Here is a 26,358-nt window from a genome sequence, read left to right as displayed (position 1 = left end):
CAGCCGTCTGAGCAGGAGGCTGTCAGTTACAGGAGGAGGGGGAGGAGCTCCAGCAGCCGTCTGAGCAGGAGGCTGTCAGTTAGAGGAGGAGGGGGGAGGAGCTCCAGCAGCCGTCTGAGCAGGAGGCTGTCAGTTACAGCAGGAGGGGGAGGAGCTCCAGCAGCCGTCTGAGCTGGGGGCTGTCAGTTACAGGAGGAGGGGGAGGAGCTCCAGCAGCCGTCTGAGCGGGAGGCTGTCAATTACAGCAGGAGGGGGAGGAGCTCCAGCAGCCATCCCTGCAGGAGGCTGTCAGTTACAGGAGGAGGGGGAGGAGCTCCAGCAGCCGTCTGAGCAGGAGGCTGTCAGTTACAGGAGAAGGGGGAGGAGCTCCAGCATCCGTCTGAGCAGGAGGCTGTCAGTTACAGCAGGAGGGGAAGGAGCTCCAGCAGCCGTCTGAGCAGGAGGCTGTCAGTTACAGGAGGAGGGGGAGGAGCTCCAGCAGCCGTCTGAGCAGGAGGCTGTCAGTTACAGCAGGAGGGGGAGGAGCTCCAGCAGCCGTCTGAGCAGGAGGCTGTCAGTTACAGCAGAAGGGGGAGGAGCTCCAGCAGCCATCTGAGTAGGAGACTGTCAGTTACAGCAGGAGGGGAGGAGTTTCAGCAGCCGTCTGAGCAGGAGGCTGTCAGTTACAGGAGGAGGGGGAGGAGCTCCAGCAGCCATCTGAGTAGGAGACTGTCAGTTACAGCAGGAGGGGGAGGAGCTCCAGCAGCCGTCTGAGCAGGATGCTGTCAGTTACAGCAGAAGGGGGAGGAGCTCCAGCAGCCGTCTGGGCAGGAGGCTGTCAGTTACAGGAGGAGGGGGGAGAGCCGCGGGGACCCGCTCACCCTTTGCGATACTAACCACATATGTTAGTACATATGCGATTAGTATCAATGTGAATTGTGGCGGGATGTACCGCAACTGCTTGGTACATCCCACCCAGTGTGAGAAGTCACTACTCTAGAATCCTTTAATAACAGATTCAAGAGTGATTCATCTCTGACACGTTTCACTATTGTCCTTTATGATCCTAAAAAAAAACATCTCAAATGCAAAGTTCTCATTTAGTTTAAACTTTGGTCCTTACTCTGGTTCACTCTTAGAGGCAAAATCCTTCTCAAATGCACAAAACCATGTGCACTGCAGGTGGGGCAGATGTAACATGTGCAGAGAGAATTAGATTTGGGTGAGTTATTTTGTTTCTGTGCAGGGTAAATACTGACTGCTTTATATTTACACTGCAATATAGATCTCACTTTGAAGTAAAACCCCACCCAAATCTAACTCTCTCTGCACATTTGCCTCTGCGAGTGAACCAGAATAACCCCTTTACTGTGGAGATGTAGTACGTGATACATTGGAGAGAGATAAAGTATCAGCCAATCAGCTCCAAACTGCCATGCTACAGATGGTGTTTGAAAAATTCAACTTAAGTACATCTGTACCTTTGTAAATATATATTTTTAAATATATATTATTTTCAGTTTTAAAGCAATTTGAGTCCTAGTGGGAAATTTACTAAAATGGGAGTTCCATGTCACATGGATGTTGCTAAGGGCAACCCCCAACTCAATAGCAGCAGCCTGCCCTGCTCACAGCTAGGCTCCCCACTGCATAACACCACAAACACTTCCTAGGATTCATGGATCCTTCCTGCTATCCCTGCCTTTATTCTGCGCAAGTCCCAGACACATTGGCCCTTATTCAGATCTGATCGCAGTACAAATCTGTTCTCAAAATGGGCAAAACCATGTGCACTGCAGGTGGGGCAGATGTAACATGTGCAGAGAGAGTTAGATTTGGGTGGGGTGTGTTGAAACTGAAATCTAAATTGCAGTGTAAAAATAAAGCAGCCAGTATTTAGCCTGCACAGAAACATAATAACACACAAATCTAACTCTCTCTGCACATGTTACATCTGCCCCACCTGCAGTGCACATGGTTTTGCCCATTTGAGAACAAATTTGTACTGCGATCAGATCTGAATAAGGGCCATTGGCAGGATAGTAAGTCCCGGAGGGTTACCATGGGGACTGTCAATCACCGCTTGTGACACCTGGCAGAATGCACGTTATCACACATTTCCAGTTTGACTTTAATACCGAAAATCAGATGCATATCATTTAATCGGGGCGTGCACAACTGAGTGTGCTAAGTAACAAACTTGGTTTGTGTTGCATTTAAAAGGCATTATAAATAATAATAATAATAATAATAATGTGTTTTTGCCTGCGGCTACGCTGAGAGAGTCTTGTAGTCGTTGTCGCAGAGCGAATCAGAATTGCGCAACATGTAACGCATAACCTGATCTAGATATAGAGGTATAAAGGCTAGGGATGACACGGTGATGACATGGTGTAGAGGCTAGGGATGACACGGTGATGACATGGTGTAGAGGCTAGGGATGACATGGTGATGACACGGTGTAGAGGCTAGGGATGACACGGTGATGACACAGTGTAGAGGCTAGGGATGACACGGTGATGACATGGTGTAGAGGATAGGGATGACACGGTGATGACATGGTGTAGAGGATAGGGATGACACGGTGATGACATGGTGTAGAGGCTAGGGATGACACGGTGATGACACGGTGTAGAGGCTAGGTATGACATGGTGATGACACGGTGTAGAGGATATGGATGACACGGTGATGACATGGTGTAGAGGCTAGGGATGACACGGTGATGACATGGTGTAGAGGCTAGGGATGACACGGTGATGACATGGTATAGAGACATGGGGTGACACGGTGATGACACTGTATAGAGGCTAGGGATGACACAGTGATGACACGGTGTAGAGGGTAGGGGTGACACAGTGATGACACGGTGTAGAGGGTAGGGGTGACACGGTGATGACACGGTGTAGAGGCTAGGGTTAACATGGTTGTAATGATCAGATCAGGTGATCGATCAAATTAAAGTATGCCTCCCGTTATTATTGTTATGTGAGATGTATGTCTGTATGTAAGCTACCAACTTACACCCAGAAGCTAAGGTCAGCTAAACCAGTGGTCAGATCAGTCAAAAGCTGGACAAACGAGGCAAAAATGAAGCTTCAGGCCTGTCTCGAATGCACAGACTGGGGAGTCTTTGAATCCTCCGCTACAAACCTAGACGATCTGAACGACACAGTGACAGCCTACATCAGCTTCTGCGAGGACCTGTGCGTGCCAATCAAAACAGCACGCACCTTCAACAACAACAAGCCATGGTTCAGCGGTCAACTCAGGAAGCTCCGTCGGGCAAAGGAAGAAGCCTATCGCAGTGGTGATATTGTCCTGTACAAACAGGCCAGGAACTCCCTAACACGGGAAATCAAGCTGGCAAAAAAAAGATTCTCAGACAAGCTGGCGAACAACCTGTCAACCAACGACCCCGCGTCAGCTTGGAGAGGCATGCAAGCTATAACCAACTACAAGATCTCTCGAACCCCCTCCACCATGCACCAGAAACTAGTGAACGAGCTGAACGATTTCTACTGCAGGTTCGAGAAGGAAGCTACCTGCATCAGTCCTACCCCTGACCGGGGCAAAATGGCTTGCCCACCCTCCTTCCAAAACTGCCACCCCCAGACTCTCCAGGTGGACCAAACAGAGGTAGAAGGAATGTTCAAGAGGGTCAACCCTAGGAAAGCTGGAGGCCCAGACGGAGTGTCTCCATCTGCCCTCAAGACCTGTGCAACACAGCTCGCCCCTATCTTTACCAGGATTTTCAACACTTCACTAGAAATGTGCAAGGTCCCCACCTGCTTCAAAGCCTCAATTATCGTCCCGGTTCCCAAGAGCTTAACTGCGAAAGACCTCAATGACTACAGGCCGATTGCACTAACATCGGTGGTCATGAAAGTGCTTGAACGTATGGTGCTGAACCACCTGAGAGTTGTTACAAATGCTCACCTCGACCCCCTGCAGTTTGCCTACCGAGCAAACAGAAGTGTCGAGGATGCAGTCAACCTAGGGCTGCACCACATTCTACAGCACCTGGACAGTCCAGGCACCTATGCAAGGATACTATTTGTTGATTTCAGCTCGGCATTCAACACTATCATCCCTCACATCCTGGAGCCAAAACTCCGTTCACTAGGAGTCCCAGAACCTACATGCTCCTGGATCACTGACTTCCTGACTGAAAGGAAACAGGCGGTGAAAGCAGGCGCATTCATTTCAAACACATGCACAATTAGCACCGGTGCCCCTCAAGGATGTGTCCTCTCCCCCCTGCTCTTCTCCCTCTACACAAACGACTGCACCTCAGCAGAACAGTCAGTAAAAATTATAAAATTTGCAGACGACACAACGGTTATCGGCCTAATCATGGATGGAAACGAGTCGGCATACAGACGGGAGGTGGATCGGCTAACTAAATGGTGTAGTGGAAACAACCTTGACCTCAACCCCCTCAAAACGGTGGAGATGGTGGTGGACTTCAGAAGGAAACCAAATGCCATGCACCCACTCATAATATCTGACAGAGTAGTGTCGAGGGTCGACTCCTTCAAATTCCTAGGAACAAAGATTTCCTGCGACCTCAAATGGGGTCCCAACATCATTACAACTGTCAAGAAGGCTCAGCAGCGGTTGTTCTTCCTGAGGCAACTCAAGAAATTCAACATCCCGCAGGAGCTGCTGCTCATCTTCTACACTGCCATAGTAGAGTCTGTCCTTTGCTCCTCGATCACAATCTGGTTCGGAGGAGCAAACGAGAATGACAGACTAAAGTTGCAAAGAGTGGTGAGGATGGCAGAAAAGATCATTGGGGTGGAGCTCCCCACTGTCCAAGAACTATACCTAGCCAGGGTCAATAAGCGTGCAGGAAAGATCTTGGCGGACAAGCTACACCCTGGCCACAACCTGTTTGAACCCCTTCCGTCAGGCAGACGTTTTAGGTCCATCCCAGCAAAGACGACAAGAACTACAAAAGGCTTCTTCCCAATAGCTGTCCACCAACTAAACCGTATTGAACATACCAAATACTAACTCAAACTTTTCTAGATACATGTGAAATGTATGTGATGTATGTTTATGCCTCTCTTCCCACCCCCTTTGTGTTCCCTGATTGATGCTGCACTGTTACCACAAAAAATTCCAAGCATACGCAAGTATACCTGGCCAATAAAGATGATTCTGATTCTGATTCTGATGTATGTCTGATATTGTTGTAAAGTTATGTTTCCTGTGATTATTATGTTTGGAATCAGGACATGTCTTGTATTATGTGGGTAACCTGTTTGTGACCCTAGGAGCTTGAGGTCTGTATTCCCTCAGATTGACCATCTGTAGAAATCCTTTGAAGGTAGGATGCCAGATAAAGATCTGAGACCCCTCATAAACCATGGCCCAGAAGAGAGGACAGTCTCCCCACCCAGTTAGACCTCTTATCAGTGAAGCCTGCCAGTTATCAATCCCTTTGTAAACGGCAGACAAATTCTTCATGTGAAAGGTCCCATATCTATGGACATTTCCTAGTGATCAGCATGAGAAGGGTTAAAAATCCCAAGGGTGGGAGGGATGAGGGAGGCTGCAGATAAAACTTTTGTACCTTTGAATACCTAGTTGTACTTCTTGGGGCGCAGCATCGAAGCTGGAAGCGACCGTTGATTTCTTGTGGTGACCCCCCCCCCCCCACGCCAGAATTTGTATTTACGTATAAGATACGGTTCTGTCATTTCTTTTATACCCTTTTATTTCTGAAATTGCATTTATCTTGTGTGTTCTTTTAAAATCATTGTACTATCTTGTAACCAGTTTTGTCACTTAAAGCTCTGTAGTATTTCTAGGAATAAATAATACATATTTCCAGTTTCTGATTCTGTGTTCTTAGGACTTAGCCTCAGAAGAGAACGCTACAACGTTACCATTTTTATTCTGCATTGTGTGGTCAGGTGCGAGCCAAGCTGCTCCTTGCGCAGTTTTAAGCAATAAAATCAGGGTTTGGCTGGTGGCAGTGTACCTCAAAGAGGGAACCCGAGTGTCCAAAGTGAACCCCAGTCATGGCCGGAGCTGCTCAGATTGACGTATCGGAGCAGGCGACCGAGGGGTCCGTGACAACGGTGATGACACGGTATAAAGGCTATGGAGGACACATCTGTTTTTTCAACTATGTCTCTCTATAAATGACATGCACTGTGTACACTACAGTTACTGTAGTCAGATAACCAATTGGCAGTGTTTATGAATGCCGGCCCACATTGGCTTGCTCATACTGTACCCTCCTATTGTAAGTTATTAGGTCTCGGTCCCGGCGGTCTCCACCCCGAGACTTATCCTCCTCATAATACACAGACGCGCTCCTCTCACATCTCGCATCTGTTTGATCATTCAGAGCAGCCACAGAAAAGCTTTGCTCTAAAATAACAATCTGGGAAGTGCGGGTGATAAAATCAGTCATCTTTATTCCGTGTGCCGCTGCTGAGCTGGGATCGCTGTTATCGCCTCGTTTTATTATTATGCTTCCAGTTCCTCCACAACTGTGTGTCGCAGCGGCAGCGCCTGATCAGAGCTGGTATCATTCTACTATATAACATTATCTACACAACCTACCAAGATGCTCTGCAGACACTGGGAACCGCACACCAGACAGGGGGCGCTCGGAGAGTCTCTGCCTCTGGTCTAAATATAAATATTTTTGTAGGTCGGAATGACAAAATGTAAATGTTGTCCAGTGCGTTTGCACAGTGGGGGTCATTCTTGTTGACTCGCTAAGCAGCATACCTTTGCCGCTTAGCGAGCCAACTAATTCTGCCCTCACGAATGTCCGCACCCTGCCATGGTCCGCACATGCCCGCCGCTATGTGTCAGACATGTGCGGACCATGGCAGTGGGGTGGGCAACTATTCGCAGGGTAGCGAACAAGGCCCAAATAATTCGATGACCATCTGCTGATAATCAAATGTTTTCTACCCTGCTCGCAATTCTAAGTCAGTCTGGGCGTCTGGTCTGAGGCAGGGAGCGGGCGGTTGATGTCACAACTGCATGCCTGCATTTGCATGGGGAAGTCAAGCACTTTCCTAGGCGCACCCCCTGGCCGCCTCCCCCCCCCCCCTTTGCGAGTGCCACGACAACTTTGCAAGTCTCCAAAGGCGCCAGCCCAGAATCCCTGCATACGCACATAAGCGAATATGCACTTGCATAGTGCTTTAACATTGGTTCCAGGTGCGAACACGCCGGGGACCGAAGCGATTAGAATGAGGGCCAGTGTCACTGACATTGGGGGTTATTCTGATTCACTCAGAAAGGCACGATCACTCTCTCATGGACAAAACCAGGTGCACTGCAGGTGGAGCTGATGTAACATATGCAGAGAGAGTTAAATTTGGGTGTTTTATTGTTTCTGTGCAGGGTAAATGCTGGCTGCTTTATTTTTACACTGCAATATAGATATCAGTTTGAAGTACACCCCCCACTCATATCTAACTCTCTCTGCACGTTACATCAGCCCCACCTGCAGTGCATATGGGAGGTTATTCTGGTTGGTGCGTACATTTCCGAAATCTTTCGGTGCGGTCCGCACGCCCCACTGTGCGGACATCGTACGAAGAAACGCCCACCGGACCTCCGCTTACGGAGGGACTCACACTAGAAGAACAGGGCGTATTTACGGACGACATCCAAACCTTGCGTGTGCGGTGGATACACACATATTCTGCACGGTCTTACAGCGTATGCACGGTCTTACCGCGTCGGAACGGACGGGACCCTGGCCGTATGCACGGATGCGGTGTATTTTCGCAAAAATCACCACTCTTATCTGAACTCCGAATAAATTAATTTATATTTTGATCCCCAAATGTGTGGTTTTATTGGTAAATGTACACGTGACATGTATATTTATATTAGTGATAGGAAGTTCTGTCCATTGCTTGCAGTGTAAATGTGTGTCAAAACTGCAGCATATATTTGTGTGTTTAGTAATGGTCCATTTAAGCTGCAATGGTTCCAATTGAAGCAATGACAAGAGTGTAATTAATGAGTAATGAGTAAAGGAGTGGATTGTATTGTGTTCAGCTGACATTGGTTGGGGTGCGCCCGTACTGATTGGGCGTTCCGAATGCCTAGCGCATGACCGAGTGGTGTCCGCAAAGAAATACTTGCTTATGAACACCGCATATTTCTTGCCTTTTGGTTCGTGTGCATTCGGTGTGCTGTCCGAATGCACGCCTACCATAATTAGTGCACTCCCTCGTGTACGCCCATGTTTACGCCCAGTTTAGCCCACTATGCCCCTGTGTAGTTCCGAATGACGCCCATAATACGCCCATATTTCACGAGTGAATGCGGTGCACATTTCTGTACGGTATTAGTGCGAACAAGTACGGAGACCATGCGTGGCACATGCGCATAACGTTGCCCACGCATGCGCAGACGGCTAAAAAACGCCATCCGAAAGAATTCGGGAAAGTACGCATCGACCAGAATAAGGCCCATGGTTTTGTGCATTAGAGAGTGATTGTGCCTTTCCAAGTGAATCTGAATAACCCCCAATGTGCGCTCCTGTGTGTCATCAATGACATCTTCTATTATCTGTACATGCATCATACAGTAATCCTAACCCCCCTTCACAGTCGGCATTGGTAAGTGTGTATGCTGGTCCCATCGCACAAGTTGTTGCTAGGTGCACACGTTGTCCATTGTGTGCCTAGTCAATTGAATCTTTTTTTTTATTTCTGAAAGATAATAGGTGATTATCTGATTTAGGGACTTTTATATTACAGTAGCCCTGTCTCCCGCAGAAATGGCTAACACTAGCAAAATATAATGAAAAGGTGTAGAAATGATAACTTGTGTAATTAACCATGATTGCTTTTATATAAAAATAAATAATTCTTCTTGTTGCAGTGTTAGATTAATGATGAATAGAGCATAATTATCCTGTGGGAGGCAGTGACCTGACCTCTCTGGTATGGTGTGAGAGTCGGGCTGTGTTACAGTGCTGACAGGAAGAACCCTTTGTCTTCCCGATCTCACCTGCGCTCCTTGGGCCTGATTCTCATTCACTTGCAAAAACAAATTCTCTCTCTAATGGATAAAATAATGCTGCCCTGCAGGTAGGGCAGATGTAACATGCTAGCAGTAGGTAGGATAGGGTGTTTTGGTCCAGATTTAATTTTTGATTCGGTTAAAAAAATATATAATACTAAATAGTGATCAAAATCAATAAAAACTGCTAAAATAATGTCATTTTTATAATTTAAAATCTGCATTCCAATCTGCAGGAAGAAGTGAAAAAAAAAATCACTCATTGCCCTTGTGTGGCTCTCACATCTCCTTGAGTATGACCCCCTTTCCTCCATATTTCCTAAACCTGTGACCTAAAGCTGTTGTAAGACTACAAGTCCCAGCATGCCCTACTCGCCAGTCTTGCCGCCTTGACAAGAGCAGAAGAGCTGTGTACAGTTTTTGGTACTTGTTTCCTATCTGGGCGCCCAGGTTTTCTACGTACGGCACCGTAATGAAATCGGATCGCATCGCATCGTACACATACACGATATTGAACGATGCGATGCGATGCGATCCGATTCGATTTCCCATAGGAAACAATGTGAAATGGCTCAATTTAGCCAAATTATCATAGGAACAATAGGAAATGGGCCAAAAACACCCCTGAACATTGAAATGTCCCCCCAAAAGTAGTTGACGCCACCCCGCCATCAATGTGAACCCGAAGCGTGGCGAGCGCAGCGAGCCCGCGAGGGGCGGCGGTACGCGTCCTCCGACCTTTTCATGCCCTACTATCCACTAGGGCGTGGAGTGAGAATAGAATAGTGTGGCGAGCGCAGCGAGCCACCGAGCCCGAAGCGTGGCGAGCCCCGCGAGGGGACGCGGATACCTTCACAGTTATACGCGTCCCCTCGCGGGCTTCCCAGGTGTCCATGGCGACGCGGACACCTGGGAAGCCCGCAAAGGGACGCGTTTACCTGTGAAGGTATCCGCGTCCCCTCGCGGGGCTCGCTGCGCTCGCCACGCTTCGGGCTCGGTGGCTCGCTGCGCTCGCCACACTATTCTATTCTCACTCCACGCCCTAGTGGATAGTAGGGCATGAAAAGGTCGGAGGACGCGTACCGCCGCCCCTCGCGGGCTCGCTGCGCTCGCCACGCTTCGGGTTCACGTTAATGGCGGGGTGGCGTCAACTACTTTTGGGGGGACATTTCAATGTTCAGGGGTGTTTTTGGCCCATTTACTATTGTTCCTATGATAATTTGGCTAAATTGAGCCATTTAACATTGTTTCCTATGGGAAATCGGATCGCATCGCATCGCATCGTTCAATATCGTGTATGTGTACGATGCAATGCGATCAGATTTCTCTACGGAGAATAGCATGGTGCGCAATTAACTTAGCGGGCGCCCAGATAGGAAACAAGTACCCAGTTTTTCTTAGTGGTGCTATAAATACGTCGCACGTGGAAAGCATCTACATTACAGCAGGAAGAGTTAAGTCTGTTTCCCCTCTTGGGGTCTAAATTTGCAATTTCAATCAATTTCCAGCTGACTGATTTTCTGTGTGAGTGATTCTTGGCACAGGAGCGACACTGAAGATAAAGTGGTGGACTTTGCTCACTGTGCAGCCTGATCATCCATCTATTCATCATGTGTGCCGACACAATGCGGGCTGAGTGGTGATGACACAACACAGCACGCAGAATCGCACGTCTCCTAGCAGCGTCTGTAATGGGCACTACTTATTCTCCGGGGATTTGTGCTGGGGTCTTCTTCCTGTGACCCCTCCAGAATTGGGGCATCTGTAACATCATCACAGAACAGTTTTTGCATATTTGCAATTTTTTTATATTTATACTACATATTATTCTAATGTATGGCTTACATTCTTTGTATCATTTACGGTATATGTGGAATGCGTCAACATGGTCTGAATGTCAGCATTAGGAGTGTGGACATTTTGGATATCTACAGTCGGCTTAGCAATTTTAGTGTTAAAGTGCATACACACTATACGGTAATCCTTAGCGATATGTACAATAAGGATCCCGCAGGTTGTTAATGACCCCCCTGTTGTCTACATAAGTCACATTTTTACTATATTGTCATCCACTGTGTGTTCTGGGCGGGGGTCTGATGACGCACTTTGCAGAATTACAGCATAGTGGCTCTGTCCCATGCCCTGCAATGCCGGTAACACTTGGCAACGAGTGGAGGGGCGGGGCTATGATAACGCAAACATGCAGTCACACCCCCTGTTCCACCCCTATATAGTGTCATTTATGCACACCACACCCCCTCCTGGAGCAAGTTTGCTCTGATCTAAACTGCCACCTAAACATAACAGTGAAATGCTACAGTATGACGACATTCTCGATGCTGACGTAATGACCATGTTGACATTGTAAATGTTGTAAACTTAATGACTGCACATCTTTGTATGAGCGCGATAAACCAGTAAGATCACTAAAATCATTTTCCTGATCTCCTACCCCCCTTTATTGCAAATCTAGAAGCGCCAGACAATGGTGCTTTAAATGCATCGCCGCATTCTCTCACTTATAAGGAGTCCGGAAATGATAGATGGGCGCTTTAGTTAAATCACGACTAACCTGAATTTAGGGATCCGAGTCAATTCCAGCGACGATTCAGAGCTTCCCTCATTTTGGAACTCAGATTTATAATCAGAATCTTGGGTTTTGGATTACTTTAAGACCCCCCATATCTCAGGGGCCATTTCCCACAGGAGAGTATGCTGGATATGAATGTTATTGATGCATATTAGAATTAGAAAAAGTCCAAAGGCGAGCAACAAAGCTTATTAGGGGAATGGAGAATTTAAGCTACGGGGAGAGATTAAGCAATTTGGGACTATTTACATTAGAAAAGAGACGTTTAAGGGGGGACATGCTCAACATGTACAAGTATATCAAGGGCCAATATAAGGAACTGTCACGCACCCTCTTTTCTACTAGAAAGGAATCTAGGACGCGAGGGCATGAGTATAGATTAGAAGAAAAAAGATTTCATTCAGCAAGTAGAAAGAATTTCTTTACGGTCAGAACAGTCAAACTCTGGAACTCTCTTCCCAGAGAGGTGGTAACGGCTGGCTCATTAAATGCGTTCAAGGCAAAGTTGGACAAACATTTACTGGAGAAAAACATCCATGAGTACAAATAAGAAATATATTCTGTCTGTAAAATACCAGAACCTACCAAATCAGCAATGGATATCTATACCAGGTTGAACTAGATGGACGCAAGTCTTTTTTCAGCCTTACCTACTATGTAACTATATATATTGTACTGTAGGTATAAAAATAGGTCCCAGAAATCCATAACCAAAACAAAATCCAAATCGGAACCAAAACTGTTTAAGGTGATTTTTGCCAAAACCTAAAGACAACGGACGGCGCGCATCTCTCACCCTACGCGTTCTTTTGTGTTCCCCTCCTATACATTTTATTGATTTTGTTATGGACAATTTAGGAATATACATGTTATTGTCATCGGTGACAGGTAACAATGGACCTGATTCCATTCATATGTACGGGTGAACAATTTGATGGTCGGCGAATATCGAATTATTGTGTCACATCCTGTGAAGTCAGCCGCCTGCTGCGAGCAAGTTTCGGCATGCCTGCGTTCTCATGTGGATGCCTGGCGGTTTTCAGGACGCACCAACCGTTTTTTTTAAACGCCCATATATACGCCGAGCGTCCCAGTGCTCCGGCCCCGACCACAGCGATGTGTGCAGACGCCTTGGCAAGTGTAATACTCACTGAAGACGTTTGCGCTGTGGGTATGTACATACGTATTTTCGCAGATATGCATGCGCAGACCCACACCATCGGATCCCGCTGTGAATCCGGCTCAGTATGAGCCAACCAGAAGCAGGGCCAATGTGTCCCTGTGCTCAGATTAGCATTTGCTGAGGGAAGTGACGTTTCGTGTTGGGCGGCGAGACGTGGCCACGCCCAGTGTTTCATAGGCGTTCCCATGAATACGCTGGGCGTCTCTGTGGAAATTCGCCCGTGACGTGGGTGTGGGATCCGAGCAGCTGACATCAGCGGGTGTTAACTGTCCACCCTCTTCCCGTAAAGGGGCCCAGAGATCTAGGAATCCAGAGAGGGGTCTTCGATCTGCGAGCGCTGTAGAAATCATTCGATAGTCAGCGACCATCGAATGACTCCGCCCACGCATGCACGCTGCGAATGGATGTTTATGCAAAACAGCCATTCACACGTGTGCGGGCGGTGTTTAGAGGACCCGCAAAGCTTTGTGGGACAACCAGAATACCCCCCTACAGCTGGGCGGGACCTTGCGGATACTCAGGTCACGCATGTGAGAAACACCTGGAAGCGCCAGCAATCGGCGGCAGTGTCCTGTCTGTGCGCAGTTCTTGGGAACATGAAATGATGGCGCTCTCGCTTACTAAGCTGCTAAAAGTGAAAAGAGGTAGGATGTTGCCCATAGCAACCAACCAGATTCTGGGGGGAAACTTACTAAGATGGGAATTAGACTTCACATGGGATGTTGCTATGGGCAACCAATCATAAGCTACTTCTTATTTATTTACCACCCTCTAGAAGATAGTAGACAGGATCTGATTGGTTGCCCATAGCAACATCACATGAGAAGTTTAATTCCCATCTTAGTAAATTTCTATCTATTATCTTCAAGGAAGTGCTAAACAAGTAAGTAGAATCTAATTGGTTGCTATAGCAACATCCCATCTTCAGTAGAACTCCCATCTTAGTAAATCCCCTCCTTAGTGCCCAGCCTGCGCCTACTACAGACCGCTGATGTGGGAGTGTTGCGGGCATGTACTGGAGCCAGATTCCGGTGTGGTCCATGAGGAAGTCACAGTGCCCTGGATGTGACACCGGATTACACAGGGTCCCACCAGCTGTGCGCAGCTCTTCCGCCTCTCGGTGGGCACTGAGCCACGGCTGTCTCATGTACAGAACTGATATAAGCTTCATGTATAATGTTACAGCCCACACACTGAGTAACAGATGCACTTATCAAACATTAGTATAAATTTACATTAATTAAACAAATGTCAAGATTCTTTTTATGTTGCAAATGAAAAATGCATATTTTATATGATGTACAGTACATCAGAGTGTATATAGACTGAGTAGGATACGGAATAAAGATGAGTGCTCAGGGCTTCACACCCTATATAACTCTCAGTCTGTGGCTTCCTGCTGCCTCCATTCCCTCCTCACATCATGTCACTGTCCCTGTCACATGCAGCCCTGTCCTCACTGACACATCACTCAGCTCCTGATATACTCTGTGCTGCTGGGGACCCTGCTCCTCCCACTATATAACTCTCAGTCTGTGGCTTCCTGCTGCCTCCATTCCCTCCTCACATCATGTCACTGTCCCTGTCACATGCAGCCCTGTCATCCCTGACACATCACTCATCTCCTGATATACTCTGTGCTGCTGGGGACCCTGCTCCTCCCACTATATATCTCTCAGTCTGTGGCTTCCTGCTGCCCCCATTCCCCTCCTCACATCATGTCACTGCCCCTGTCACATGCAGCCCTGTCCTCACTGACACATCCCTCATCTCCTGATATATTCTGTGCTGCTGGGGACCCTGCTCCTCCCACTATATAACTCTCAGTCTGTGGCTTCCTGCTGCCCCTATTCCCCTCCTCACATCATGTCACTGCTCCTGTCACATACAGCCCTGTCCTCACTGACACATCACTCATCTACTGATATACTCTGTGCTGCTGGGGACCCTGCTCCTCCCAATATATAACTCTCAGTCTGTGGCTTCCTGCTGCCTCCATTCCCCTCCTCACATCATGTCCCTGCCCCTGTCATATGCAGCCCTGTCCTCACTGACACATCACTCATCTCCTGATATACTCTGTGCTGCTGGGGACCCTGCTCCTCCCACTATATAACTCTCAGTCTGTGGCTTCCTGCTGCCCCCATTCCCCCCTCACATGCAGCCCTGTCCTCACTGACACATCACTCAGCTCCTGATATACTCTGTGCTGCTGGGGACCCTGCTCCTCCCACTATATAACTCTCATTCTGTGGCTTCCTGCTGCCTCCATTCCCTCCTCACATCATGTCACTGCCCCTGTCACATGCAGCCCTGTCCTTACTGACACATCACTTATCTCCTGATGGGCGGGATGTTATAACATCCGCGGCCCCCCTTCGCCGGACATCGCATTTTTAATAACGGCATATGCTGTAACATATGCCGTTATTAACGCAAGGGACAGCTCTTGCGGTAAGAGCTGTCCCTTGCGATGCAGTGCCGGGGCTGGACTTCCGGGTCTGTGACCCGGGAGTCCATCTGTGCATGCGCAGACCCCGGCGCCGGCCGCAGGGCACGCTGGGAGGGATCCGTGACGGATCCCTCAAACAGCGCTGCGGTAAGAAGCCCATAGGCTTCTGCAGGGATTCGCCAGCTTTTGCTGGCGATTCCCTCCGCAGCGCTGACACTGCGGAGGCACAATATAGCATATAGAGATGCGGTAGAAACCCCGAAAACGGGGTTTTTACCGCATCTCTGCTATATAGAATCTCGCCCGATATACTCTGTGCTGCTGGGGACCCTGCTCCTCCCACTATATAACTCTCAGTCTGCGGCTTCCTGCTGCCTCCATTCCCCTCCTCACATCATGTCACTGCCCCTGTCACATGCAGACCTGTCCTCACTGACACATCACTCATATCCTGATATACTCTGTGCTGCTGTGGATCCTGCTCCTCCCACTATATAACTCTCAGTCTGTGGCTTCCTGCTGCCTCCATTCCCCTCCTCACATGATGTCACTGCCTCTGTCACATGCAGCCCTGTCCTCACTGACACATCACTCATATCCTGATATACTCTGTGCTGCTGGGGACCCTGCTCCTCCCACTATATAACTCTCAGTATGTGGCTTCCTGCTGCCCCCATTCTCCTCCTCACATCAAGTCACTGCCCCTGTCACATGCAGCCTTCTCCTCATTGACACATCACTCATCTCCTGATATACTCTGTGCTGCTGGGGACCCTGCTACTCCCACTATATAACGCTCTCAGTCTGTGGCTTCCTGCTGCCTCCATTCCCCTCCTCACATCATGTCACTGCCCCTGTCACATGCAGCCCTGTCCTAACTAACACATCCCTCATCTCCTGATATACTCTGTGCTGCCGGGGACCCTGCTCCTCCCACCATATAACTCTCAGTCTGTGGCTTCCTGCTGCCTCCATTCCTCTTCTCACATCATGTCACTGTCCCTGTCACATGCAGCCCTGTCCTCACTGACACATCCCCCAGCTCCTGATATACTCTGTGCTGCTGGGGACCCTGCTCCTCCCACTATATAACTCTCAGTCTGTGACTTCCTGCTGCCCCCATTCCCTCCTCACATCATGTCAATGCCCCTGTCACATGCAGCCCTGTCCTAACTAACACATCCCTCATCACCTGATATACTCTGTGCTGCCGGGGACCCTGCTCCTCCCACCATATAACTCTCAGTCTGTGGCTTCCTGCTGCCTCCATTCCCCTCCTCACATCATGTCACTGCCCCTGGCACATGCAGCCCTGTCCTCACTGACACATCACTCATCTCCTGATATACTCTGTGCTGCTGGGGACCCTGCCCCTCCCACTATATAACCCTCAGTCTGTGGCTTCCTGCTGCCTCCATTCCCCCCTCACATCATGTCACTGCTCCTGTCACATGCAGCCCTGTCCTCACTGACACATCACTCATCTCCTGATATACTCTGTGCTGCTGGGGGACCCTGCTCCTCCCACTATATAACTCTCAGTCTGTGGCTTCCTGCTGCCTCCATTCCCCTCCTCACAACATGTCATTGCCCCTGTCACATGCAGCGCTGTCCTCCCTGACACATCACTCATCTCCTGATATACTCTGTGCTGCTGGGGTCCCTGCTCATCCCACTATATAAATATAAGTCTGTGGCTTCCTGCTGCCCCCATTCCCCTCCTCACATCATGTCACTGCCTCTGTCACATGCAGTCCTGTCCTCACTGATACATCACTCATCTCCTGATATACTCTGTGCTGCTGGGGGACCCTGCTTCTCCCACTATATAACTCTCAGTCTGTGGCTTCCTGCTGCCCCCATTCCCCTCCTTACATCATGTCACTGCCCCTGTCACATGCAGCCCTGTCCTCACTGATACATCACTCATCTCCTGATATACTCTGTGCTGCTGGGGGACCCTGCTTCTCCCACTATATAACTATTAGTCTGTGGCTTCCTGCTGCCTCCATTCCCCTCCTCACATCATGTCACTGCCCCTGTCACATGCAGCCCTGTCCTCACTGACACATCACTCATCTCCTGATATACTCTGTGCTGCTGGGGACCCTGCTCCTCCCACTATATAACTATCAGTCTGTGGCTTCATGCTGCCTCCATTCCCCTCCTCACATCATGTCACTGCCCCTGTCCCACTGTGTGAGTGATTGTCTATTTCACCTGTTTGCTCTCCTTCTTCTTCCAGCTATACAGTTCCATGGACTTTGGAAGGAGATGGCACCTGATGCACGAGAGGATAACTCCTAACAGATTCTATTGGTAAGTCATTATCACCTTTATGTACTCCTAACATTTATGCTTGGGATCACTTGTACCACCATACGGGTACATCAAAAGCCCTGTGTGGTTAATGTCACAGCCCAGCATCCCATGCACTGTGGGCCTTATTCTGGTTCACTCTTAGAGGCAAATTCCTTCTCAAATGGACAGAACCATGTGCACTGCAGGTGGGGCAGATGTAACTATGTGCGCTGTTTCATTGCATCTGTGATATGATTAACCCATTGAGTGCCAAGTGAATTTGTCAAATTAAGTGTGAACATTGCTGAGCAAAATATTAACTCATCATAATGTCCTGTAATGTTACCATATATATAAGTAAGGACGTAAAGGGTTAAGTGACAAAACAAAAAACTAAAGACATACGTTTCTCTTGTGGATATTTGGGTGCGTGTGGACATGTCAGTAATATAAGGCAGGGGCTCACCAGCTATTTTGCTCTGGGACCCTATCAGACGATAAGCATTACCCCAGCAAGTTACCGTAGAATGGCCGCTACACATGTAGTCAGCGGATCACACATACAAGGCACAAAACAAAAGTGACGTTACCGCTGATGGAATCACTTACTATGTTACACAACTGCAGAGATCAGATCATTTCCGCGTCCCTGCCCGCCATGTATAGTCTAATATATTAATGCAACATTGTAAAACTTATACCTGCTATAAGGGCTTTGGGGATGTCGGGGAATCAGTGAGTGACAGGGGGAGGACGTGGATGACAGGAGGAGCCAGCGGGTGACAGGAGGAGGCAGCGGGTGATAGAGGCAGTGGCTGGCAGGAGGAGGCAGTGGGTGACAGGAGGAGGCAGTGGGTGATAGAGGCAGTGGCTGGCAGGAGGAGGCAGTGGGTGACAGGGGTAGGCAGTGGGCGTTGGGAGGAGGCAGTGGGTGACGGGAGGAGGCAGTGGGTGACAGGAGGAGGCAGTGGGTGACAGGAGTAGGCAGTGGGTGACGGAGGCAGTGGCTGTCGGGAGGAGGCAGTGGCTGTCGGGAGGAGGCAGTGGGTGACGGGAGGAGGCAGTGGGTGACTGGAAGTGGCAGTGGGTGACACTGAGGGTCCTGTGGGGATTGGGCATCAGAAGGTTTAGGCTAAGAGGAGAAACGCGCTGGGCACGGGTGTTACACTTTTTGGAGTTGGCTACATGGGCTGTTATCACAGTCCCCCTAGAATGCCGTGTTCTCCGCACCACTCCTGTCACCAATCTCCTGTCATCACAGTTTTAGTGCTTTTGTGCATATGCTCTCTGGTGTGTGTGGGTGCATGCGCAGAAATGCGGAAATTGCTGCATAGCAATCCTGCTACGGGGCCTGAATCAGGCCCTGGGTTCGGTAACGTGTACCGAGTGCAGCAGGAAGTGGAGAAATCCAGCAGCCCGCAGCCCGGCAGGCAGAGCGAGGATACGCACTACACTAATTGGGGTTCAAGCGCTTAGGTGTCGATGTTGACCCCCGAAAATGTGAAAAGTGCATGTCGACATCTCCACGTGTCATCATTTTGCTTGTGTCAACTACATGCACTTCGACCTTTTAGTGTTAACCTATGAACTGTCGAGCTAGACTCTGTATATTCCATGAGGGAGACCCGAGGAGGTTCCCAGTGTTTGGGGCCTCTGTACGCCCCCATGTCACACAGTTCCCTTACTGATAACATTATTCACCTACTGTAGCAGCAACTCATTCTGCCACAGAACAAGCGATACTGACGACATGCCGTCGGTCGCCTCAACCCGCGTCCCTCTCCTTAAACCATCTTTGAGAGCATTGGTGGTTGGTGTACACCGCGTAGCTTTCTGACCCAATCTGGACAAGGTGCTAAACCTGGAACTGTTGGGGAGGCAATAATATACTAGACTCTAGGAGGAGCCCCCCACATCTACAGTCCCAGCAAGTTAATGACGCTGAACACTGCGCCACAGTGCTGCCATTCAAACACGTCCGCGGACGACTCCCCGTGTCACCTACTCCAAGCACAAAGCACCTTAAGTTGAATTAAAAGACGGTTCTGCTCCAAGTGAAAATCTATACAGCCTGAGCGAAACCTTTTATTCCTCCTCTCCTTCCCGTAATGTTATGGAAATCCCTGACACGTTAATCTTGTAATGGCCGTATTGGAAATTAAATGTATGGGGGCTCCGGCGCTGATCTGCTTTTAGTGGATTTATACACTCTGCTCAAAGTGATGCCAACGTCACGGCGCCCAAACAGCGCCCGCTGAACGCTCGCACCGTCCTCGTGAAAGTTATAGTGTATTGAAGTGTTGCCCAGTGTTAATGCTGTTTTAAGTAGCAGTCAGACTCATTACGGATGTGTATATCTGTCGTTAGCACTCTCTCCCGTTCTACATGATAGCGCGTTAATTGCTGATTCATTTTCATAGTGATATACTCTACTCCGTACATGATGGCAGCTCAATAAACTTCCCCATCGGAGATTAATTTCAGGAATGCGATATTTAAGAGCGAATGCGCTGGAACGCGGCTGCAATCGTTGCGTCAACAAATTCCGTTCACAACCTCGAAATCAATTTATAGTCCTTTAAAGAGGAACTTTGGGTGGAACATCCTGTTTGATGTTGGTTCCTGCCCCAGTCATGTGACTAGTTCCTAGCAATGGCTGCCTGCGCCCTGTCTAGGGCTTTAAATTATGAGCTGACATTTTTCCTACACTGTGTGAAGGAAAAGTGAATCAAGTCATTTCTGTTACCGGCAGCCCTGTCTACAGCTATATGATGTCCTGTGGTGGTCTCTTCAAGGACACCGAGAGCGAGCGACGATGACAGAGTCATCTAAGATTGTTCCAGAGTATTGTGCACAATATACATCAGAGGTTTCCCTGAGAGATTTTCCTGCAATGTGTGTTCTGCAGCAGAGGTGTGATATCCGTTGTGCAACATTCCCGTCCCCTGGTAGAGGTGCGAGGCGTCCGTCAGGCAATATTTATGTTCTGTGGTAGAGGCGCTATATCTCAGCCAAATACCCTCCAGGTTCCGTGGCAGATGTGCGAGGTTCCAACCGTACTGCAGAATACACTGCAGACTGAGGACCTAGTTCATAAAGTACCAACCAATCATCTCCTAACTGTCATTTTTCCAACACAGCCTGCAATCTATAGATTGTAAGCTTGCAGCAGGGCCCTCCTACCTCCATTTCTGTCTGTTGTTACACAGTTTGTTTTATCACTGTCTACTATTGTAAAGTTTAACGGAATCTGCTGCGCTATATAAGAAACTGTAACGGAATCTGCTGCGCTATATAAGACGCTGTAACGGAATCTGCTGCGCTATATAAGACACTGTAATGGAATCTGCTGCTCTATATAAGAAGCTGTAACGGAATCTGCTGCGCTATATAAGACACTGTAATGGAATCTGCTTGCGCTATGAAAGACGCTGTAACGAAATCTGCAGCGCTATATAAGACAATGTAACGGAATCTGCTGCTCTATATAAGAAGCTGTAACGGAATCTGCTGCGCTATATAAGACGCTGTAACGGAATCTGTTGCGCTATATAAGACACTTTAACGGAATCTGTTGCGCTATATAAGACGCTGTAACAGAATCTGTTGCGCTATATAAGACACTTTAACGGAATCTGTTGCGCTATATAAGACGCTGTAACGGAATCTGTTGCGCTATATAAGACACTGTAACGGAATCTGCTGCTCTATATAAGACGCTGTAACGGAATCTGCTGTGCTATATAAGACACTGTAAATAAATAAATAAATAAATAATAACATAGCAATTAGAAGCTTATTAATACTAAGGGGCCCATTTATCAACAAGTTTTAGCTATTTAAAACTCATTGCATACAATAAATAACAATGACCCAGAATATCAGCCCCCTACTGTAATTTTTCATACACATAGCAGTTGGCAGCTGATTGGTTGGAGCACCATTTGTCATATGCATGGAGTTTTAAATAGCTCAAATACATTGATCAATGTGCTCCTATCTTTCTCTCCTCCAAATCTCACTGTGCGGTTTGGTACATCTCCCCCAAGGTGTTTGGTGGTGAGGGCCACACTTTCTTACTGATTCCCGGGAAACAATAACCAATCGGTGACCGTTAGTTACTGTATAAACCCAATGCACACAAGCTTCTATGACTCATCTTTGTCATATTTCACCATGTCATAACCAGGAGGCAGTAACCTTAGGAGCCGACCCATTCACACCATTCACCACTGTTTCAAGTGTCCTTCTGGTTCAACATTAATTTAAAATCATTACTTTTAATTGTAGGGAATTAGCATGTAATTAATGGAAGTGGGCAGCAGCCTGTGTTGTAATATTCCCACTCTCTAATCCCTGCTAGAACTCGCAGGACTTGCAGAAAAACCATTGTGCAATGCTGACAATCTGCCGGAACTCAGAGGGATCTCTTACAGGTTGGGTAGAAAGTGATCAGATGCTGCTGTACATACAACAGTCCATTGTGTAACACTTGGGTGCAGCTGACTGTAAATAAATTGACCCCCAACACTACCGGATATCAGGACAGTCAGAAGGAGGTTACAATCCACATTTTCCCACTCTGCGGAACATTGCAGCAAGTGCCTGAGTCTGGGGGGAGTGGTGGAAGAAACTAATTGGCCTGCTAGGGGTAGTTCCCTCTTACTGTAGGCAACAGGGTTATTTGTTACTTGTATTTATCAGCTGCGCATTGTTGCATCTGCTATTTTTTTGGGGGGTTTCACCCAGGTAACATCTGTGCATTTTTGCATTTGTGGTTTTGTTCACACACTTTGGTTCTCTGAGTGCAGTACCTCTGTACCCTGTCATTGTGGAATTCCAAAGTCTCCTGTGAGCAGCCTTTTACCTCATAAGGCCTGGCAGCACCAGACTAGGGCCGGACCTCATTAGGCCCCACAAACGTGGCTATTAGAGGTGAATCCTTAGCCCACAGGAGGCAAGCAGGACCCTTTGTCTTCTGCAATTGGGTATCTCCCACTCAGACTGCCTTACATAACAATATAGATGGCCTCTAGTATAGGCTGTATAATGCATTTACATAATATGAATAAGTGGTCAGGAAAAGGTTAAACATTCTAAAATAAATATGCAAACATAATAGAACCAGTGCTGCACTTTCTAAGCTCACATTCTCCCACCTCATGGTAAGGCCCCTATCTCTTCATTTTAGTAGCTGCTCTCTGGTCCAGGGAATTGATTGAGGGCTCAGATCGACACACAGCCACAGCAAACTTGGTAGAAGAAGCTGGTACACTGGGCATGTGCATTCGCTCCGCTCTGTCCCTTACACTGCATGATGTGACGGCAGCTCTAGTAATTGTATAATATACCATTGCTATTGTCATAGTTTGAGCCAATTGCCAAGAGTAGGGGGGGGGGGGTGTTACATGCAACCTAAGTTTGCCTATGTGTGTATTGATAACATTCCCAAATTACACAGAACAACAGGAAGAAAATCCAGTTGTTGTTGTGCAACTGTTAATAAATACATTGTTACAGTATATCCTTCCAATCTTCTTTGTATCCTGAGGCAAGGTAAGTAAATATGAAACACAGAAGACACAAAGATAAAGGAAAATATTAAGTAAAAGTTTCTAATTGCAGGAAGTGTAAGTCAGTAATAGTCTCCCGAGGTCATTGGGATGTGATCCTCCAATGCTTGTGCTGTTGTACTGGACCATCGGTGGCCAACAGGATGCCCCAAGACAAATAACCCCCCCACCCCAGATGTTCATGCATCCATCTGACCGAGATTTACTATTCCTTGTAAATAATCATTTATTAATGACGAGCATAGTCATTGATTCACTTCTGTTCTGATTGTGAGAGATCTAGCAGTAAATGTAGGTAATAGACGGGTCCCTGACAGTGTCATTCATTTACCCCTTCTGCCCCCACACTGGGAGCTGGCAGCTGCCATAGGTGAAAGACCAACCTTGTCAGTGATGAGCTGGGAGTGTGAAACTGGGCGAGGATACCACAATCCCCAGTGCCACACCACCTGTCTGACACTACTTTATACTGTAGTATGGTAGAAAAGGGAAAGGGAAAGAAAAGCATGGGTGTGTTGGGTGGGTTTCCCACAGACCTTCGTTCAGTGCTGGATAGATGGAACTAAGAGATTTAATACAATGGGCCTGATTCTGACATGAACACAAAGGACCTGTATTTGCAAGAAGCAGCGGAAACCAGGTGTACAATATTGTGCTCATTCCAGGTGACTACTGGGAGGATCCGTACAGTAAGCTTTACTGATTACACATCATCATTAGTATTGGTTTTCTGGGCTGCCCAGATATGCAATGAGCCTGGCTGGTACTGAACAAGTGTTACCATATTTATAAGGCATCACCATGTACCCTCCATATGTGCACCACCTCAAAGTGTTCACGTGTTATTATATGGTTAAATGCCACAACCTGTCTCTTACCTGAGTGTTATTGCACATGACTCATCAGCCACCCTAGCATCACAAGTCTGAGTCGCCAGACTTAAAGGTCAAGCTGTTTAGACTGCAGGTGCATGTTGTTTACTTAGCTCTATGAACGGGTTTGCATATGCCCAAGCTGTGTCACTGTGTTATCAAAGCATCACAGTGCTGTACAGTTCTTAGCCAAGGAGAGATTGATACCTTATCATGTTGGCTGCTGTTTATCTTCTATCATTTGTATTCTGCTTTCTTAAATAAAACCTATTTTAGTTTAGAATAAACATGTGCACTAACTTCCCTGCTCACATACTTTACTTACCATCCAACTTTTAGGCATCTGCCCCTCAAACCAGCCTGGGCCTGTAGTAATACAGATCCCTAGCACCCCACCCACCCCCAACCCCCTCTCTTGGCACATGCACCAGCCTCAAGATGGGTGCAAGAGGTCTCAGAAACAGAATTGACTTAGCTGTGACCATGACTCAGAAAAACATTAAGGAATAGCGACTTACTGCAATATCTTGGGACACTGTAATATCTTGCATTGTAGCCTAGTGACCGTCCACAAACCCAAATACTGTGAGATCCGGCCAAAATCCACGACTTGTATGGAAATGTGCAAAATTGCATAAATTATCTTTTGTGCACATGCATTATGCTAAAGCCGGTTATGTGCAGCCATACTGTATAACGAGCTGTAGATAACTGAGAATAAGGCCCGGTGTCCCTGCCAATCCTGCCCCAAACACACACAGCGGAATAAGATAAATGTCCCACCAGCTGTATTCAGAGCACTGTTTATAAACGCAGTACGGGATGGCGAACGAAAAGCCGAACCGGACGATGGCACTTCCAGAGCTTCCATTGTCTACATGTGATTTATAGAACCTTTTTTGGGTTCACTTCTTCCTAATGAAGATTTAGTACAAACTCGTTTACAGCGGCATCCAAAGACGTCAGACAAATGGTGCATGGCAGAGAAATCCACTTCTAGATATTTATTCATGATGATGTTAGGGAGCAAGTGTTAAAATCTGCAATTTATAGCACTTACAGGAGCCCGGGCTTACAGTATTTCTGGCAGTGCACTCACACCTCGGTGCCAGGCGCCGCGGCCAAAATAAGTTATGCCTAGGCTCGGAGAAATGATAACAGATCGCAGCGCTCCCCGATCCAGACAGGACAATTTGGAATATGAGTCAAACGTGGCCAAACTTTGACTACAGAACTGGCAGAAGGAAACGTGACTACATCTGACGGTGCTCGTTATATCTCATCCCACGCTGGTCCGCTGACACAGACATGGCAAAGCCGGGCAGGGCACTGCCAACAGGAAAAGCTCAACCAAATCGCAGGGAAAGCAAAATCATAGTGATGTAGAAAAAACTGAACGTAATAGCAGAATACAGGACAGATTTACTAAAGGTTCTGAGAATGAATAGTGGAGGTGATGTAACAATCAGATTTAGTGAAAATGTCTCAACTGCATCCTAGGAAAATATTGGCAGAATTTGATGTTTAAAAAAGTATGCCAAACCGGTGACACTGGGGATTGCGCTGCGCACCATGGGCCTGATTCAGAGGGTTTGGGACATTAGGTTGACAGTGTCTCGGTTGACCGCTATTATGTCGACAAGAACAAAAGGGTTGACATGTAGATGTCACTCTTATATTCTACGTCTATGGGGAGTATTGAAATCTGGGCTAATTTTTCCTCCAGGCGAAAAATCTGCAATTTTCACCAGTTTTTTTGGGTGAATTTGCACTATTTAATCCCAGCGCTGGGTGAAAAGTCCAGCAGCAGTGAAAGCCGCGTGGATTGGTGACATTTCTGCATACATTCTCACCCATCCCTATTCACCCCCCCCCCCCCACTTCCTAAAAAAGTGAAACGGCATAATGGACTCCAAGACAGGTGCCCTGGAATACTAATCAGCTAATTATTGCTGATCTTTCACCTAGCTTGGAAATTCAGCCGGGATTGAAAGTCCACCGGGATGGTGAAGTATGAAGTCAGTTTAAAAAAAAAAAATCATGCAAAAAAAATTACCCTTTGTGTCGACCTAGATACTTTTGACCTAATCACCACATACCGATTAAGACTGGGCCACTAATTAGAGAATGTTCAAACCGAGCGATTATCGAATGGTCGCACATGCGTACGTATCGTAAACGCAAAGCATCCAGAATATGACTGACAAGGAGCCGGCGGTCAGGATGGTAAACGAACATTTTCTGACATCATAAAAAACCATCGGCGTGCCCAGGCGGTTATGAGGTGCAACTGTGATGTCAGCGCTGACCACTCCCACACAGTCTGTGGATGAAACGCCACCTGCATCGCCACCCGCTCCCCACTCGCCGAGTTCCCAAAATTTGAAGGCGT

General features: G+C 47.7%; 1 protein-coding gene across 1 annotated transcript in view; it reads left to right on the top strand.

Moving 5' to 3' along the window:
- SORCS3 (sortilin related VPS10 domain containing receptor 3) overlaps positions 1-26,358 on the top strand; it is a 519,093-nt gene that overhangs the window by 268,775 nt on the left and 223,960 nt on the right. The window contains exon 5 of the mRNA XM_083149862.1: positions 17,466-17,539. Within this exon, the coding sequence (XP_083005988.1) occupies positions 17,466-17,539 (74 nt within the window). The remainder of the gene's footprint in view (positions 1-17,465; positions 17,540-26,358) is intronic.

The sequence above is a fragment of the Crinia signifera genome, chromosome 6 (assembly GCF_055691185.1).
Source record: "Crinia signifera chromosome 6, ASM5569118v1, whole genome shotgun sequence".
NCBI classification, from domain to species: Eukaryota; Metazoa; Chordata; class Amphibia; order Anura; family Myobatrachidae; genus Crinia; species Crinia signifera.
The sequence above is the reverse complement of the archived record's forward strand: the minus strand, read 5'-3'. Positions and strand labels throughout refer to the sequence as shown.